General features: G+C 39.4%; 1 protein-coding gene across 5 annotated transcripts in view; it reads left to right on the top strand.

Annotated features, from left to right (window-relative positions):
• The first annotated feature begins 12,855 nt into the window (after nucleotides 1-12,855).
• Nucleotides 12,856-19,365, top strand: part of WDR47 (WD repeat domain 47) — an 81,468-nt gene continuing 74,958 nt past the window's right edge. For 2 of the 5 annotated variants that reach the window (XM_072644198.1, XM_072644197.1), the window contains exon 1: nucleotides 13,331-13,410. In XM_072644198.1, the coding sequence (XP_072500299.1) occupies nucleotides 13,409-13,410 (2 nt within the window). In that variant the 5' untranslated portion in view covers nucleotides 13,331-13,408. Of the gene's footprint in view, nucleotides 12,987-13,330; nucleotides 13,411-13,527; nucleotides 16,906-19,365 lie in introns of those variants that run through there. The other 3 variants (XM_072644199.1, XM_072644200.1, XM_072644201.1) reach the window with 3 other exon arrangements.

Below are 19,365 nucleotides of genomic sequence, written 5' to 3'. Positions count from 1 at the left end.
TGTTGCAGCAGAACTGGTTGTCTGACTCCAAATCCAATTCTCTTTCCGTTATGTTTACTGAATGGATCAGTACCCATCGAGGAAGGAATTTACTCATTTTGATGTTCATGACCCCAGTGGAGTTATAAATGGCATGTAATAGGCACTTAAGTGTTGACTAATATGTACTTAGACATACATAGCTAGGTTTTCCATAAGTTTCTGCATGCATTATAAGTTTAACGCTCTAGGCAAGAAGATTATACGTAGTAAATCATAAATGCTTGGTATTTGCACTCTCGTTTATCAGGAATTATTCCAAGAAGTTGAAGCAAACATACTTATAGTAGGTCACGTTTACGTAAGTCCTTAGATAAATTTACAAAAGTGCTTTCCTTTACAATAAACTTTCTAAACTAAATTAGAAAGTATTTTCCTTATTTTGTCTGAGGAAATTGAGGCCCTGATCACACACTTGGTTAATGTCAGAACCCAGATGCAAACCCAGGTGTTTTTATTTCAAAGTCTAATGTATTACCCTCTACACCATATGGCTTATAGACTCTGATCCCCTTGAGGGCAGGAACTATGTCATTTTTGCCCCTAGTTGTATCCCTAACGACTGGAACATGGACTGCTTAATAAATGCTTATGGATAGCTTCTGATACAGCGATTTTCCTGGGCACATGAGGGGCAGTGGTATGTATCAATTGACATGTAAAGGATGATACATTTTGAGCCTACCTGTCCTTTAAAAAATTTTTTTGCATGTGATTTTGCTGTTCAGCTACTCTTCTGAAATTATCTTGAGGAACACTAGATAATATAAACCACTATTAATCTACTATTTAAGCTACTTATCAGGATAGCATTTTGATGACAGAAGGATGAGGTGGCTCATTTTTATCTTACAGGTTCCTTCCAGAAACTACAACTTTTTTTCTTAGGCAGTTTTTAAACAAAAATGACATCTTTTTGTAGCAATTTTAAAATTACCTTTACATGAGGTAGGAAGCACACTATTCCTATTTTATAGATGAAGAAACATTAAATGACTTGGCCTACTATGGACATGTAGTGAAAGAACTGGGACTTGGTCTTATGTCTTTTAATATCAAGCGTAAGACCCTTTATCATACCTCCCATATACCAATCTACTTCAAAATAAGCTTTACTGCCCTTTTTAGATCATAGTTATTTCTGGATATGATCCCAACTGACCCCAGAATTGAATCCTCCCCTGTAACATAGAAAAACAAGCAAAATAGTAGTGACTGCACCTGAAAAAAGTGCTGCTGTATCCTCATTTTTTAAAAAATTATTTGTTTTGTGTTCTACAATCACTTCCATATAAGATTTTTTCCCCTCCCTCCCCTTCTTTCCCCACTCCCTCCCCAAGATGGCATGCAATCTTATATAAGTTCTACACATACATTCTTATTAAATACATTTTCACCTTAGTCATGTTACATAAAAGAATTAAGATGAATGGGAGAAACCATAAAACAAAACAAAATACAAGAGAAAATGGTCTGCTTCATTCTGCAATACAATTCCATAGTTCTTTCTCTGGATGTGGAAAGCGTTTTGCCTCTAGAGTCCATTGGGAATTTTTTAGGTTCTTGCATTGCTATGAAGGACTAAGTATACCAGAAAAATTCCTCGCACACTGTGATTGTTGCTGTGTACAAAGTTCTCCTGGTTCTGCTCCTTTCACTCAGCATCAGTTCATATAAGTCCTTCTAGGCCTCTCTGAAGTCTTCTTGTTCATCATTTCTTATAGCACAATAGTATTCCATTACATTCATATACCACAACTTGTTTAGCTATTCCTCAATTGATAGGCATCCCTGTGATTTCCAGTTTTTGGCCACTACAAAGAGAGCTGCTATAAATATTTTTGTACATGTGGGACCCTTTCCCATTTTTATGATCTCTGTAGGATACAGTCCTAGAAGTGCTATTGCTGGGTCAAAGGGTATGCACATTTTTGTAGCCCTTTGGGCATAGTTCCAAGTTGCTCTCCAGAATGGTTGGATCAGCTCATAGCCCCACCAACAATGAACTAGTATTCCAATTCTCCCACATCCCCAACATTTGCCATCTTCCTGTTTTGTCATGTTAGCCTATCTGATAGGTGGGATGAGGTAACTCAGAGTTGTTTTGATTTGCATCTCTCTAATCACTAGTGATTTAAAGCATTTTTCATATGACTATAGATAGCTTTAATTTCTTCCTCTGAAAACTCCCTGTTCATATCCTTTGACCATTTATCAGTTGGGGAATTATTTGTATTCTTGTACATTTGACTCAGTTCTCTATATATTTTAGAAATGAGGCCTTTATCACAGACACTAGTTGCAACATTTTTTCCCCAGTTTTCTGCTTCCCTCCTAATCTTGATTGCATTGGGTTTGTTTGCGCAAAAACTTTTCAATTTAATGTAATCAAAATTTTCCATTTTGCACTTCATAATGTTCTCTATGTCTTTTTTGGTCAAAAATTTCTCCATTGTCCATAAATTTGACAAATATACTATTCCTTTCTCCCCTAATTTGTTTATAGTATCAGTCTTTATACCTAGATCATGTATCCATTTGGACTTTATTCTTGTGTATAGTGTCAGGCATTGGTCTATACCCTGTATCCTCATTTCTTAAGTACAATCATTGGGAAAGGCAAGCAAGGCAGTACAAAAGGCTAATATCACCTAGATTATACTGTCTTTTTTCAAAATTAACAGAAATTCCCATTCAAACTAGTTGTACTTTAAATTAGACACAATTACTTCTTGAAAACAGGTAATGTGCCAATACTGCCAGTTTTAAGGGTATAGTGCAGGATTTAATTATATAGCTATATGTTAAGAATTTATCATTTACAAATGACCCTTCATTAAAGTCATTAAAATCTAATACTCATCTTGCAATTATTTCCCAGTTTTAATGATGAATTCTTAGACTGTATCTTCCTCTTATACAGAAAGTTGATGTTGATATTGAAAGCTTAAAACAGTAGATTTAATGACTCCAGTTGCCTTATACAGTACAATTATTAACATTTCTTTTTAAATTTAGAAACTTTTGAAAGAAATTATAGATTTCAGTGCATAAAAGATGAAATTCAAGGAAAGAATTGTAAGAACTCCCAAGGACTCCACAACTTTATTTCTTTAAGGACCTTAACTAATAATTTCTGTCTGGAAAAGCCTGGTAGTGTTGACCATTGGAGCTGAACTCAGAAGTGGGACCACTAAACTGTACAAAAGAATCCCTGCAGGCTGCATATTGACTTAGGAAACCATATTTTGTTGTATACTTATTCTGTTGTTAAACATTTCCCAATTACATTTTAATCTAGTTTGGGCTGTACTCAGGAGTGTTAAGTTGAATGTAACCTTTGGGCCTTAACTCCTCTGGTTAGATGACCAAATCATTTCAACGAATTTATTTACTGCTTTACTACTATATTGTTTTAAGACAGTTTCTAAAAGCTATCTTCCTGGAGACTACAGGATTCAGAAGTGGTGTTCAAGTAAATGTCCAGTTTCCATTTCATAGGACACTAGAAATGATGACATGTGGAATTAATCAGCTTCAGTAGCAAATTGTATTATGCCATGCTTAAATACAGTTAGCCTGGGATGGTGGGCTTGGCATTGAAAGACAAGTTGCAACTTTGAGCACCAATTTTCTCGTCTGCAAGCTGGTATATTATTTGTCTTGACTACATTACAGACGTGTTTGTTGTTTAGTTGTTTTCATTCATGTCTGACTCTGTGAGCCCATTTGGGGTATTCTTGGCAAAGATACTAGAGTGGTTTACCATTTCCTTTTCCAACTCATTTTACAAGTGAGGAAACTGAGGCAAACAGGGTTACGTGACATGCCCAAGGTCACACGACTAGTAAGTGTCTGAGGCCAGATTTGAATACAGGAACATGAGTCTTCCTGTCTCCAGACCTGGCACTCTATCTACTGTTCCATCTAGCTGCCCTAAGTTTGTGAAAGTACACTTAAAACCATAACGTGCCATATAAACATAAACTAGAAAAAAAAATTTTAAATTTATCAATCACTTTTGCTCTCCAACTATGTATAGGAAAAAATAAAGCTATCCTTTCACTATATGACAGTCTGATCGAAGAAATTCTGAACGTGTAGTGTGTAACTTATTTAAATGTTAGCACAAGACTTATATTTGAAGAATTTTAAGGTCAAATTTTCTTCTGAATTCTAAAGTGACTGACTTCTGTATTTTTCTCAGCACCTGGAATTTGTATAGGTTATAATAACATGGAAAAATTGTCTGAAATTCTCTTTCAGCCCTTAATATGTTTTTCTGTAGAGAAATAACACAAAGTGTGTCTTCTTATTGCACATAGGGAAAAAACAACTTTTTCATTAGCAAAGACTACCTAGAACCTGGCTACTACCAGTACTGAATGCCAGTGGTAGGGTAGTTTTGAGCTAGAAGGGATCTCAGAACTCTTGGCTTCTTATGTCAACACTAAATTTCTTTCTTTCTCTCTCTCTCTCTCTCTCTCTCTCTCTCTCTCTCTCTCTCTCTCTCTCTCTCTCTCTCTCCCTCTCCCCAAGGTTTTGGATTTCACTGTGCAACATGGGAGACATTGGCACAGGACTGCTCAGCATGGCGTGCCCACATCAGAAAAGGTGCTGTGCTTTATGAGCAAAGCAGAATTGAGACAGGACAAAGGTGTAGGATGCACAGATTTGGAGTATCCACCCCAAGTACTCATATGGACTATCTGTGCCCAACCTGTGGTAGAGCTTTCCGAGCTCATGTTGGTCTGATTAGCCACAGTCGGACACACTGAAACTTCACTTTATCATGGTGATGTCATTTTGGTCCTCTTTGAAAACGGACAACAACCAACCAACCATAAAGTGGTATACACTTTATTGTGACATCTTTTTACACTGATTCATGCCTTTGCCAGCTTTTCTTTATTTTGTAATCTTATCGTGAAAGTTTTTTATCAATATATTTTATTTTTTATATCATCTTCATTTCCAAATATGTCCTTTCTTCTTTTCTTATGTAGAGAGGCACGTCCTATAAAAAAAGGATAAAAGAGAAAAAAAGTGGTTCGTCAAATTAACCAATCCATCAACTAAATCTGAAAGTACATGCAATGAATGCCCTCCTTCCATAGTTCCCTGCCTCTGCAAAGAAGGAAAAGGGATTCCATTTTCTCATCTCTTTTCATCAGATTCTTCTGTTGGTCTCTGAGGTGAAGTCAAGGTCTTCCAAACTGCCTCTGAAATGAGATGTAATAACCACAGTACTAAGTTTAGATCTACATTGGTTAAGGGTTTAAATCATAAATAATGACTGTACAATATTGACATGATAAAAAGTATGTCTTCAAAATTATGTACTTTTCAAAGATCCAAGGCCTGTACCCTTAACTGAGTGACTCATTTCCTCTTGAATGACTAGTTGACATGGCAGCAATTAGTAGGAAAGGCAAGCTGATATAATCTTAGTCAAATTAGGTTGATATGGAAGAAAAAGTGAGCTTATCAGTTTAATTAAGATGATCTTACAAAAATCTGATATTGCATTAGGAAACCAGTATCTTACCGAAACATTTAGAAGTATCTGTAGTGACTCTATCAGTCAGGTAACTTGTTTTATTTTTTTAACCTGTCATGAAGTATAATAGTCCCTTACAGTTCCTTCTGGTTAGACACTTAGCACAAAATCTCTGCCTTATTCGTTCAATGAATTTTTATCAACAAATATTTGAGTGTCTGTGTCAAGCATTATATAGTAGGAGTTTTAACAATGAAATAACATAGCTATTGATCTTTAGGAGTTTACAATTTGATAGGAGAGATGAACTATATATATATGTATATGTGTATGTATATATATATGTGTATATATATATATATACACACACGTATATACATACACAAATAACTAGAATAAAAACAATATGTAATAAGGCTTCTTTCACTCCTAATTTTAGCCTGTTCAGAATGTCACATATTATCCAAATTAGAATCTGGCAATCTAATTAATAACTGTCCAACCATTTTTTTCTGAGAAATATTAGGATAGTGACTGTAGCTACTCATTGAGAACCTATGTGAATGATGGCTCCTTGGTGAGCTGTACTGATAATAGGTTGGGATATATGCCAGTCCCATAACCAGGCACTTATACTTACAGTTTGGCTCCCAGAGGACAGCTGTGACTACTACTTTCCTCAGAATTTTAAAGGTTGTAGGTATCTAGTAGAGTATCTAATAAGCCCCCACCAGTGTACTTCCATTGACATTCATTACCTATGCTTCAATTAGTTTTTAGAAAAGGGCCTATACCCAAAGGGCTATAAAAATCTGTATACCCTTTGACCCAGTGCTACCATTTGTAGGGCTGTATCCCAAAGAGATCATAAAAATGGGAAAAGGACCCACTTATACAAAAATATTTATAGTAGTTCTTTTTGTGGTGGCCAAGAACTGGAAATCAAGGGGATGTCCATCAACTGGGGAATGACTGAACAAGTTGTGGTATATGAATATAATGGAATACTATTGTACTATAAGAAGTGACGAACAGGCAGAACTCAGAAAAACCTTGAAACACTTATATGAACTGATGCTGAGTGAAATGAGCAGAATCAGGAGAACATTATATGATAACAGTCACATGTGCGAGAACTGTTTCTAATAGACTTTAGCCCTTCACAGCAAATCAAGCACCTAAAACATTTTCAAAGGACTCAATGCAAAAAGCCATCCACATCCAGAGAAAGAACTATAGAGTCAGAATGCAGAAGAGTATTTTTTACTTTGTTATGTTTTGGTTTGGTTTTCTCATGGTTTTTCCCATTTATTTTAATTCTATGCAACATGACTAATGTGAAAATATGTTTAGTAAGAATGTATGTATAGAACCCATATAAGATTGCCTGCTGTCTTGGAAAGCGAGGGGGAGAAAGTTTAAAATTTATGGAAGTAATTGTTGAAAGTTGAAAACAAATTAATTTTAAAAAAGAAAAGGGCATATACTAAGGTGGTCAGAACAAAATATCACCCTCAAAAATCTGGGGTACTCTCTCTCACAAGTACACACATGTTAATGGGAGAGTGGGCTCTTATTGTAGAAAACACATATGCCTAAAGGGCAAACTCACAAATTTTTGTTTCTACAAGTCCTTTCTTGAGTCTATATCTGGCATTCCTTTCTGGTACAAGGAGTCACCTTCCTTGAATGTTTCCTCCTTGGGGTAGTTAAATTTTTGTATCCCTCTGTCTCAAAATTTGTCTGTTTTTTCCTCAGTGTTTCCCTGTCTCTTCTCAGTTTGATGCATTTTCTCCTACTGGTCCAGTCTTTTCAATAACAAGGTCAATGGGAGGAGAGGTAGTGTGTGTAAGACACTGCTTCTATGCTCATTTTGTCCACTTCCTTGATGCTGTCTGGTACAGGCTCAAGGTACTCATGAGTCTGGAGTTCACTACTTTACTGGCCTCACTGATGAACCTTCTCTATTTAAAGCCCCCATGGTCTTGGTTAGTTTGTTTAGTTAGCCAATCACACTCCTCTGCACACAACCAATGAGGAGTTTTCCCTTGTCAAAAGGATCCCAGAGTAAATATATATATGTATATATGTATACATTTTTAAAGAACCTAATTCATGTCTGTTGAATGATTGATTGAGGTGAGTGTCAAATTCCCTCCCTTATACTAGGTAATATGCCTTTCTATTCTTTCAGATTAAAGTATTTCTTCTGTGAATATTTTAATACAGGGATGTTCAAGGAGGACTAGTACTTCTGGTGTGAGGGCTTGTCAGCTCTTTTCAGAGCTGCTCATCACCTTTGGTGTCTACCTGGCACTCATCTCTCCTCTGTGATTCCAAGCTGTGTCATGCAGTAACCACATTCTGATAAACAGTATGCTTGACAGGCTAAACCAAGTTAAGGGTAATTGATGGGTCTCAAATTCATCAGTGAATTAGGGGAATGTTCTACCCAAGGATGTGAAGGCAGAATGGGTGGATGAGATCAGTCTGTTCCCATGGCCATGAAGGCAGCTGCACCAGGAGATGTGGAGTGCTTAGAGCTTGTTCAAACATCCAAGAGCCAAAGAGATCCACTGCGTCCCTGCCCATCACCAGTTGTCTTGATTTGGTCTTGCTACTCGACTTCCATATCTTTGGAGGTGAGAGTAAGGCTAATAGACTGTGCAACGCTTCTTTAATGAAATGCAATTCAGTCGCAGAATCAAGACATCATATCTACGATGTCATTGATCTTCTTTGAAAATGAAAGATGAACAACAATTTTAATATAACATTAAGTTGTGTTCTGCCTGTAATTTCTCAATAATGTTGCTATTAGGGAATAGAGTTAGAGGACTGTGTTCTTCCCTGATTTAGAATTGACAAGAAATAATTAATGAAGCATGGCGGACCCTGGCCCTGCTGTCTCAGTGTTAGACTGGTTGCATTCACAACCAGGTACTCTGAGGGAGTTGTGGAACTCTCTTTTCTCTTTCATCAGCTTGATTACCCACTGTCTGTATTCTTTTTAATCACTTCTCATTGGGTGGCTTTTACAAAGGGATATTTAATTTACAGATATAAGAACAAGTACATAAACATCTTCTCCCAATACATTCAGACTAAGTCTGCCTTTACCACCTCAGTGTCTAGATTCGAATTAGGTTCACAACTTAGCTTAGTTCCTACATAGCATTGTTCTCACCAAGTTCACGTCCAACTAGGCTGGAGTCCTGGACTCTTGCTCCTTAGGGCATTGAGGTGGGGGCTAGCTGTAACCTAGCCTTGATTCCTGCACTCCCAGGTCCTCATGGTTCAACAGAAAAGAACAAATGAAAAATTAATGGATCCAGGACCATTTCTTGGGGCCCATGTGGCCTAAGGCTTAAGGAAAGAGACCTCTAATTCTCCTACTTCCCCATACAGCATGACTTTCTCACCACAGTCTGTTAACAGTGCTACTATGCTCTCTCAGATACAAATGCAGCTAAAGCCATGACTGGTGCTGACTCGGGCCTTTTTAAAAGATATGAGCAGTTCCAGTGCTATAGCTGGAGTCTCAACTGTGTAGTACGCCAGAGTCACTTGCAAAAATGTCCATGTGTGCTCCAATCATCATGATTTTTCCAGAACCAGTTTCCTAGCATCCACCTCATGGATGATACCATTTTAGCAAACTAATGAGATACCAAGAGAAATGATTATTTTTCTATTAATAACTAATTATTGAATTAGGATTGAGGTTTTTCCTTTCAGTGATCTCATTTAGGGACCAGCTCTTGCAGGTCATTCAATCAGTCTTTGAGGGTCATTGCTGATAGATGAGATTGCCCACATCCTTGAGATACGTGATCTTTGATCTTGGGCAGGACCCCACCAAACAATAAGACTTAGGTGAGTTTTTGCCCCAAGGAAATGAGCCCTTTGTCCTTGGAAGCCTTCATTAGAATTTAGAGTGACCCAGCTTATGAAGGGAAAAAACCAACCAGAGCGGTCTGGGCAGAGATGGATTACTACCTCCAGATTGCTTGAAGTAGCTGAGTCTCATGATCAAATCACATTCTCAGTAGGAGGAGCTGAAGACTTTTAGCCCACCTGCTCATTAATATGTCCACCTCCTCATTAACTGTTTACCAATCAGGGTTGATTTTCACATGTCAAGGGCACCTTCTTTTCCAAAGGTATTTAAGGCATTAGGGATCACTGACCATCAATTTATTGATTATTTAATAAGTTGATCATTAATTACTCAGAAACTGTCTTTCAAGCTTTTCATTCATAACAATAAGTAAATGCTCCAGAGTCCCATGACATGAGAAAATAAGCCCTATTACATAATAAAAAGTAGATGTTTGAAGTTTGGTTTTGTGGATAAGTTGATGTCTTCCCTGGGAAAAGATTAAAGTTGCTGTCTCCTTCATTAGATCTCAGTTCATACTTTCTTCCTTTCTTGAAGTGACCTGAAGTTTTCTTATTTAGCACTGTTTTTAATATTTCTTCTTGTAAGATTCCTTTTGGTTATTTCAGGACTGTGAATTACTTTTAATTTGTGAAATTAAACTTAAGTTATAGAAGTTTGTTCACAATTGGATACTAAAATAGGCTAAAATACTAAAATAAAATATTAAGTGTCTATTTCAGAAAAAAAATCACAGGCCCACAAGGGATATTAGTTATATAGATTATGATAATAACATTATAATTCTATATTATGTCATACAATTATTATCATGTATTATTGTTCATAAATATATTATATTTATTAAATTACTCACATAATATTAATATGATATTATGTAGCAATAGAATTATATCATAGTTATAGAGATGATAACATTAGCTAATACTATGTACAATGAAATTATATTCTCCCTTAAATTAATAACTGTATTGTTTGCAGCTCCCCATGCATGTATTACAATATACTAAGTTACATATTGGGTGCTCAATCAGAGTCAGTAAACATTTATTCAGCACCTACTACATACTGGTCAGCGTTAAGCACTGGAGATTCAAAGAAAGGTTAATGTAAGATAGTAATTCTTCTCAAGGAGTTCATAATTTAATAGGGGAAGATAACACATAAAAAGAAGTTGAGAAGGGGGAAGAGAAGTTAGGAGAGTAGGAAAGAGACTTGAAGGAAGGGCAGACCCTAAGGTCTGGAGAGTATAAGAATGAAGTGGCAAAGAAGATGCCACATATTTGGCAGTATTCCATCTTATGAGAAGCAATAGAGTTGATAAAAGTCCTTTGAAAACTGTAAAACCCAATACAAGTGTAAGGTATTATTATCATTATATTATGGCCAGTGCAAGCAAGATAAAATTTATGAACTGAGAAGGAATCTAAACAGGACTAGGTTATAATTGTCAACATAATGGTGCCATTATGAAGTCTTGTGTGTAGGGTACAATTATAATATACTTTTAATTGCTTAAGCAATGGTATGAGCCCTTTGGTAAGGGGGCATTTATCAAATAAAAAAGTGTGTGTGTTAGTGATGTTTGGAGCTATTTTTAGGAAGGGGTTCGAGTGAGAAAAGCAATGCTTCTTCTTTGGGCCAAAATATTACTAATCATGTATATGTAACCTTTGTGAACCTTAAAGTGCTGTGTAAATGTGAGTTGTTACTGGTTCAATGAGTCTGAGATCTCAACCACATGGGTCTTACATGAATCAGTGTGGACTGCTTTCTAGGCTTTCTCACCCTATTCGACCTTTGTAAATGTTCCAATCCTTTCTAATTCTAAATCAGATGGGAAGGACTGATATATTTATAGCAACACATTTTTTGTTGTGGCAAGAAATTGGAAACAAAATGGATGCTCATCAGTTGGACAACAATGAAACAAATTATGTTATAAAAATTCAACAGAATTTTATTGTACCATAAGAAATGAGGAATGTGACAGATTTCAGAGAAATATGGAAAGACTTGTGTAATAATAATAACAGATAGCACCTGGAGGACAGGGATTATTTGATTTTTCCATTTGTAACCCTTTTCCTAGCACGGTGCCAGGTACATGATACGTTAGTGACTAGATCTATGATTTCTTTTATACAGAGAATTTCTGGACTCCCTCTACCAGCAGGTGACCTTGTCTACAATTTCCTATAATGATAATTATAGGAATAATCCTAAAGAATTGCCTAGAGAATGCTGCATGGTTAAACAACTTGCCCATGGTACCACAGACAGTATGTATGAGGAGCAGTCATTTTGGAGCCTTCTCAAATAATTCCCAAGAGCTGATTGTTAAATTTTCAGTGTGATTAATTATACCTAAGAAATCAGCAAACACAACAAATTAGGTATTGATTTATTGTTTTGTTGATTGCCTAGACTTAAGAGAAGGAGGAAACGTTAATAATGAAGGTTAAACTTTAAAACGTTTTTAGGGGAGCTGGTTGTTAAATATTGGCAGGGCAAGCCTCGAACACAGCTCTGTCTTCCTGTCTCTCTCTTTCCACAAGGCCTCCCGGTCTCTGGTCATGACAGCCCTTCACTGTTTGTTGATTGATCGGTGTGTATGCCCGAGTCATCTGTGTGACCACCTTTGGGGGACAGACAACAAATACCACCAGCAGCCTGGAGGGCCGGTTTGGAAAAGTCGTGTTAGACTTCTCGGAGGAGGGGGCACTGCGGCTGGGCTCCATAGGAAGGGCTGGAGACAGACGTCCTCCCGGCCTGCGGGAAGTTCCAATTGCTTAATGTCCCCAAAGGAGCAAGTGACTTCACCACTTAAGGCTTCGGAGACGGCGACACTCCTGGGCACCCTGGGGCCAAGAGCTGGAAGGGCTGAGTGCCTCTCTCCCCCCGCCCCTCCTTCCTCCTCCTCCCCCGGCCCCTCTCTTCTCCTCCTCCTCCCCCGGCCCCTCCCTTCTCCTCCTCCTCCCCCGGCCCCTCCCTTCTCCTCCTCCTCCCCAGCCCCTCCCTTCTCCTCCTCCTCCCCAGCCCCTCCCTTCTCCTCCTCCTCCCTCAGCCCCTCCCTTCTCCTCCTCCCCCGGCCCCTCCCTTCTCCTCCTCCTCCCCCGGCCCCTCCCTCCTCCTCCTCCCCCGGCCCCTCCCTCCTCCTCCTCCCCCGGCCCCTCCCTCCTCCTCCTCCCCCAGCCCCTCCCTTCTCCTCTCCAGCCCCTCCCTTCTCTCCATCAGGATTCCAGTCTGTGCCTCCGACTCAGGCAGCGGCCTGGCCGCCCGGATTGGTGGGGTCCTGACGAGGATCAGAGAGGTGCCGTGATTGGCTGGAGCTCCTTGGCTCGAGCCCCACTTGACAACTGCAGTCGGGGAGAGGCTGTGCCGGAGCCGCCGCCGCCGCGGGGCCGGGGGAGGGACCGCTTGCCTGCCTGCCTGACCGAACGACGGAGGGACGGACGGACGGACCTCAGCCCAGCACTCCGCATCAGCCCCGCCGGCCCGGCTTTTTCTTGTGTCGCGTCTCTGGGCTCCCGCCGGAGCCTTCAGGTGAGTGACCCTTGGGGAGGGGAGAAGGGAGGCGAGGCGGGGGCGGGGCCGGACTGGGGCAGGCGTCCGCATCTGGTTCCCTTGGTCACCACCTGTCAGAGGGCTCAGCTCCCGGGGCGGGGTCGGGGGGGAGCGCTCGGGAGCCTCCCGGGGCGGAGGCCGGGGAGGGGGGACTGAGGAGGGCGTGGGCCGGCCCCTCCCCCCATCCCACCTGGACCTCGGGGCCCTCCCGGGAGGGGTCGGGGCTCGGATCGCGCGGAGCCGGAGGAAGGGCTGAGGAGGGAGTGCTCTCCTTCGTTCCTCCCCCACGGCCGGGGCTGGACAGCGGCCGAGGCCCCCCGCATCACCTAGAGATGATGCGCCCGCGCCCGTTGGTGGCACGGTGTTGAGTGGCCCTGCGGCGCCTCGGCTCTGCGCTTCTTATGTAAGGGGGGGCCGAGGTATTGTTGGGGCCACGGGGTTGTGGAAGGGGGCGCCTGCGTGGAAAGGAAGGGCTGGGGTGCGGCGGAGGAAGAGCTGCTCCCAGCATTGGGAAAAGGCTGGAACGGGAGGGGCAAGGCCCTGCCTAGGGTGGGCTGTCACAGCGGACACCCTCCGCCTCGGTTTTTGAGGGGGTGGGCCATTTTGACCAAATGATTCTCTTTAACCTCCCGAAGGAACGGTAATCAGTCATCCCGACTGAGGGAGTTTTCTGGATAACTTGGTTCCCTTTCTTTCATGAAAGGAGTCTTTGTTCCATCCTGATTCATAGATTATGATCCTAACACTTACATACCTTCTTTCCTTTCCTTTGTAGTGACTTAATAGAATGTTTCATAATGTTGGTAGCAGGAAAATGAACCCCTGGGTTTTCAATATATTATAAGCGTTTTCTCATTGCAAAGGATTTTCATGACTATATGCCTGTTAATTTTTTTGTCTCTAGTGTCACGAGTAAGTAGCAACTCCCTCCCTCACCCTCCCAATTTTTTAAAACTAGGAAGGAGAATAAAGATAAATCGTATAATCTGTTAAATCATATGCTCTCTAGTGTCATTTTGGAAAATGTAGTGATAAACCATTTTATTTAGGGAAAGTAGTTTGATTCTAAGGTGATGTGAAACTGTTATATTCTGTTATATTTAAATGACTATTCCAGTAATTTTACATTTGCTTTTTTTTTTCGGGGTGGTAAATTGGTCACAGTCACTCTATCCTTCTAAGTAAGGACAGTAAAAAGGGATTTAAACTAAAGAGACAAGCTAAAAGAACTGAGAATCATCCATATTCCTGGTGTGTGACAACTATTTAATCCTTTTCCTATCTTGCTCTGTCTCTAAAATAAAGATTTTTAGCTACCTGCAAAATGCACAGGAAATGAATATTTTAATACTACCTATGACTCCATTTGGGACTCTTTAAAAAAATGCTGTATAAGATGCTGAGAATTCCAGTGACTAGATTGCCAGCTCTAGTACATTGTAAGATTATCTTAGTTAAAACCTTTTTCTGCTGCTTACTGGATCTTGTTTAATTGCATTTATTTATGTGTAAAATGAGTATAATACCCATTATTTTAGTCACAGGAATATTAGTTAAATAATAGGAATGACAGCATGTTGAAAATAAGGGTGTTGTCAACTCATAATTGTCCACACTAATAGAGGGAAACATTGTCAGGGATAATTGATGCATAATCCACTCTTCTGATTGTAGTCGAGGAGTTGTTCTTCACAGCATGAAAACTATTAGGGAATTAGGAAACTTGCTGTGGGTGCAGAACTGTATCCCAGAACAAGCTTGGGCATGCTTGAGCTTGGTAATGGGGAATCTTAATGTGAGGTGTGTACCACTTGGCAGAAGTCTTTGATTCCCAAATGCTACATGGTCATTCTCCATAACTGGGTCAGGACTGCTTCCCTACTTTACTGTGGCCTCAAGCTACCTGGGGGTATATGACATCTGGGATAAGCTTCCAAGAAATACAGTAATCTTAAATTTGGGCACTGGGTCCTCAGATAACTATGAGTGAAATCTCTCTGCAAACTTACAAATGGTCTCTTGCCAAATCTGATGGCCTTTTCTCAGTGCTCACCTTTTGTGACCTCTCTTTGGTATTTGACACTTTAATCACTCTCTCCTTATGGATACTCTCCTCTCTGAGTTCTCCTGGCACACCTTTCTCTTTTTTCTTCTACCTATGTGACTCCTTATTCCCAGTCTCTTTTACTGGATCATCATTCATATCAAGCTGTCTTGACTGTGGGTATTTCTTAGGACTTGGCCTGGGTCCTTTTCTCTCTATTCTCTCACTTGGTGACATTATCAGCTCCCATTTGCAAATGACTCCCAAATCTACTTGGTTTTTTTTTTGATTACTCCCTTGTTTTTTTCCTGAGCTCTAGTGTTGTATCACCAACTATCCATTATTCAAACTGAGTTCATACTGTTGGTATCCCATACTTAAGTCATGTCCAAAATGGAACTCATTATCCATCCTCTCCTCCCACAACATACCCCTTTTCAGGACTTTTTTTTTAAGGACAACACCATTCTTATCTTCATCCTCTCCTCTGTCCTCTCTTTCATGATATCACATATCCAGTAGATTGCCAATTTTTTAGCCTCTATAACAAATCTCATATCTCTTCCTTTCTTTCCACTCATATAGCCACCCTAGTTTATGCCGTTATCTCTTCTTCCTTGGATTATTGCAGTCACCTCCTAATTGGTTTTCTTGTGTTGTCTCTTCTTGAATCTATCTGCCACAAAGAGACCAACATGGTTTTGCTAAAGCACAAATTTTGATCACGCCACTCCTCCATACAAACTCTTTCTATTACCTCTGGGATCAAAAAATGAAGTCCTTCAGTTGACATTTAAAGCTCTTCACAACCTGTAACCATCCTATTTTTCCAAAATTATCACATATGACTCCCCTTCTGCTGCTCAGCTGAACTAATCTTACTGTTCCTCACTCACTATATTCCATCTCTCTTCTCTGTGTCTTTGTCTCTTGCCTAGAAAGTACTCTCTCCTCATCTTTTAGAGTCCTTAGTTTCCCTCAAGTTTCCCCACATTATGCACGAAGCCTTTCCTGATCACCACAGCTACTAATGGCTTCTGCCCTTCCTTGAAATTACCTTATATTTGTTTAGTAATACATATACACACACGCACGCACACACACGAGTGCCATCTCCAGTTGTCCTGATCTATATAGCTTGGTGACCTTGCACAGCTCTCCCTCTCTTAAATGCAGTTCACTTGCAAGTCATGACATCACCTTCCTGATATCATGGTCCTCTTTGATAACAAAGGACAATAACAGGACATACATATACACACAGACACGTGCGTGCACACAAACACATATAATGGGTAAAATATTGAAAGGGATTTTTTGTCTTTTGATAGAATGTAAACTCAGAGACTTAACTTTTAACTATTTGACTTTTTCCTTTGTATCCTTAATATCTAATGCATAGTAGGTGCTTAATAATTGCTTGTTGATTGATAAAAATTTAGGTATCCCCCAAATGTCTTTTTAAAAAAAATATTGGCATGTAGTTTAAAACTTCTTTAACATCTTGGAGAATGTGAAGTAAGTGGCTTATCACTTTAGTGAAGGAAACAAGTTTCATTGCATCTTATATCAGAATTTGGCATTTATTTTTGAATCAGTGAAGGATTTTATTTGATTTGGGATTAGAGAGACAATTGGGATAATGAGTTGGGTATTAGTTAACTTTTTCTTTTCACTTGGGGAAAGTGGTTATTATCAAGATTTTATTAAACGTGACTACTGTCTGAAAATGTATATATCCTTTTTCAGAGCAGCTAGGTGGTGCAGTGGATAGAGCACCAGTGCAGGAGTCAGGAGGACCTGAGTTCAAATCTCACTTCAGACACTTGACCCTCACTAGCTGTGTGACCTTGGGTGAGTCACTTAACCCCAATTCCTTCATCCTGAGTCATCTCCAGTCATTCTGATGAATATCTGGTCACTAGATTCAGATGGCTCTGGAGGAGAAGTGAGGCTGGTGACCTGCACAGCCCTCCCTCATTTAAAACAAAATCAAGTGCAAGGTCATGTCATCATTTCTCTGATGGCATGGTCTTCTTTGGCAACGAAGGACAAACACACGTATCCTTTTTTATGATATTTACACAGGAGCAAATTTAGTTAGTACTGACAGGAGCCCTATTTTGTGACTCTTCTTGACAGGATGAAAAAGAAAATGAAATTTTGAGTAAAATTTTCACCTACTAAAAATGAGTTTTCTGGGTATAAAGTTACAAAAATTTATTATAGCCATGCTTGATGTGTGAAAGAATTTTTGTTTCAAATTGCTTCTTACAAATTTGTTTTAACTGTTTTTTATGTGCTTTTGAAAATAACATTGGGTAGGGTTTTTCTGTCCCCATTCTAAACAAACTAAGGTTTTAAAATAATGTTGTAAAAATATTTCACTGAATGACTTGTAATGTGTCTTTTTTTAATGAATCTGTGATTTTTCATTGGTGTAGAAGCTCTCTGGGAAGAACTTCTATCAATGCACATCAGCATCTGCTTAACAATTTATAGATTTAGAAATTATATGTAGTACTGAGATATTAAGTGACTTCTTAAGGGTCATTTTTAAGCTAGTAGGAGTAAGAAGTTGAACTTGAACTTAGGTCTTTCTGACTCCAAGGCTGTTTGTCTATCCACTAGATTCTGCTACTTAGTATAATCTTAGGCAGTAATAATAACCTCTATAAAATATAAGAATATATAGCATTGTTATTTAGCTCAATACTGATCAAATCATACCTTTAGTGTTATGTTCAGTTCTGGTTGCCACAGTCTAAGAGTGATATTGACAAGCTAGAGTCAGCCTGTGAGGTGAAGGGATTATATCAAGTTGTCATTGTTATTCAGTCATGTTTTACTCTTCATGACCCCATTTGGGGTTTTCTTGACTGAGACACAGAAATGGTTTGCCATTTCCTTCTCCAGTTCATTTTACAGATGAGGAAACTGAGACAAACAAGATTAAGTGACTTGCTCAGAGTCACACAGCTAAGTAAGTGACTGAGGCAGGATTTGAACTTGGGTCTTCCTCATTCCAGGCCTAGCTCCCTATCCATTGCACCACTTACCTGATCCTAGGCAAGTCACTATCATTATGTATCATTATGGAATTACTGACTAGGGGAATGAAGGAGATCACAATGGAGCTAGAAGGGACCTTAGAGGCTATCTAGTTCAACATCCTTGTTTTACACATGTGGAAATGGAGGCCCAGAGTGTTTAAGTGGCTTGCTCAAGATGATATAGATACATAGGTACTACATAGGTAGTAAGTGGCAGAATCAGCATTTGAACTTGTGTCCTTTGATAACAAAGTCAGTACCATGATTCTGGAATCTTGGTTTATCTGGGCTAGATAAGACATGATAATTGTGTTCAAATATTTGAAGGATTGTCATGTAAAAGAGAAAGCAGATTTGTTTTTTATTGTTTCGTTTTTGTTCGCTTGTGTCTAACTCTTCTGGACTCTGTGGACCATACATAGCATGCTAATACTGTCCTTGAGGCTAGATTTGAACTCAGGTCTTTCTGACTACAGTCCCAGAACTATATCCACTGCACCACTTCGCTGCCTATTTGCCCTTTATTGTTTCCGAGGGACAGAAGAAGGACCAAGAGGGCTAGCAAAGTAGATCTTAGTTTAACAAGAAAAAAAATCCTAATAATTAGGTTTGTCCAGTGATAGATTGGGCTTTCTCCAGAAGAAGTGAGTCCCTTCACATCATTGGACATAATCTCCAAGTGATCATTTGTACATAATTGGTATTAAAATTCTAGACTAAAAAACTTAATAGAGGCAGCTACGTGGCTCAGTAGATAAGAGCACTGACTTGGTGTCAGGAAGACACTCACTAGCCATGTGACCCTGGGCAAGTTACTTAACCTCTGTTGCCTTAATCCATTGGAAAAGGATTCCAGTATTTTTGCCAAGAAAACACGTACAGGGTCACAAAGGGTCAGACACAAGTATGTGACTAAATAACAACAAAAAAATATTAGTGGCTAATTTCATAATATCTACCCAGTTATAAGGAGCATTGTGGATAGTGACAAGCTCTAAGACAAGGTTTCTAAACTTTTAGACCCTTTGGCAATTGAATGAAGCCTATGGCTCACTTCTTAGAATAAATGCAAAAAGTAAAATAAATGACATTTCAAAGGAAACCAATTAAATTGAAATAAGGATATAATCTTTTCCCATCCAGGTGTACAGGTCTGGCATGGATCCCTTGTGGATCTGTGAACCTCAGGTAAAGAGCTGCTTTTGGAGGGAAAAGGAAGGGGAATGTAGTTAAGTGTACAAGTAGAGGGTTTGACCTATCT

The sequence above is a fragment of the Notamacropus eugenii genome, chromosome 2 (assembly GCF_028372415.1).
Source record: "Notamacropus eugenii isolate mMacEug1 chromosome 2, mMacEug1.pri_v2, whole genome shotgun sequence".
NCBI lineage: Eukaryota > Metazoa > Chordata > Mammalia > Diprotodontia > Macropodidae > Notamacropus > Notamacropus eugenii.
Note: the sequence above shows the minus strand (reverse complement) of the source record. Positions and strands in the feature narration are given on the sequence as shown.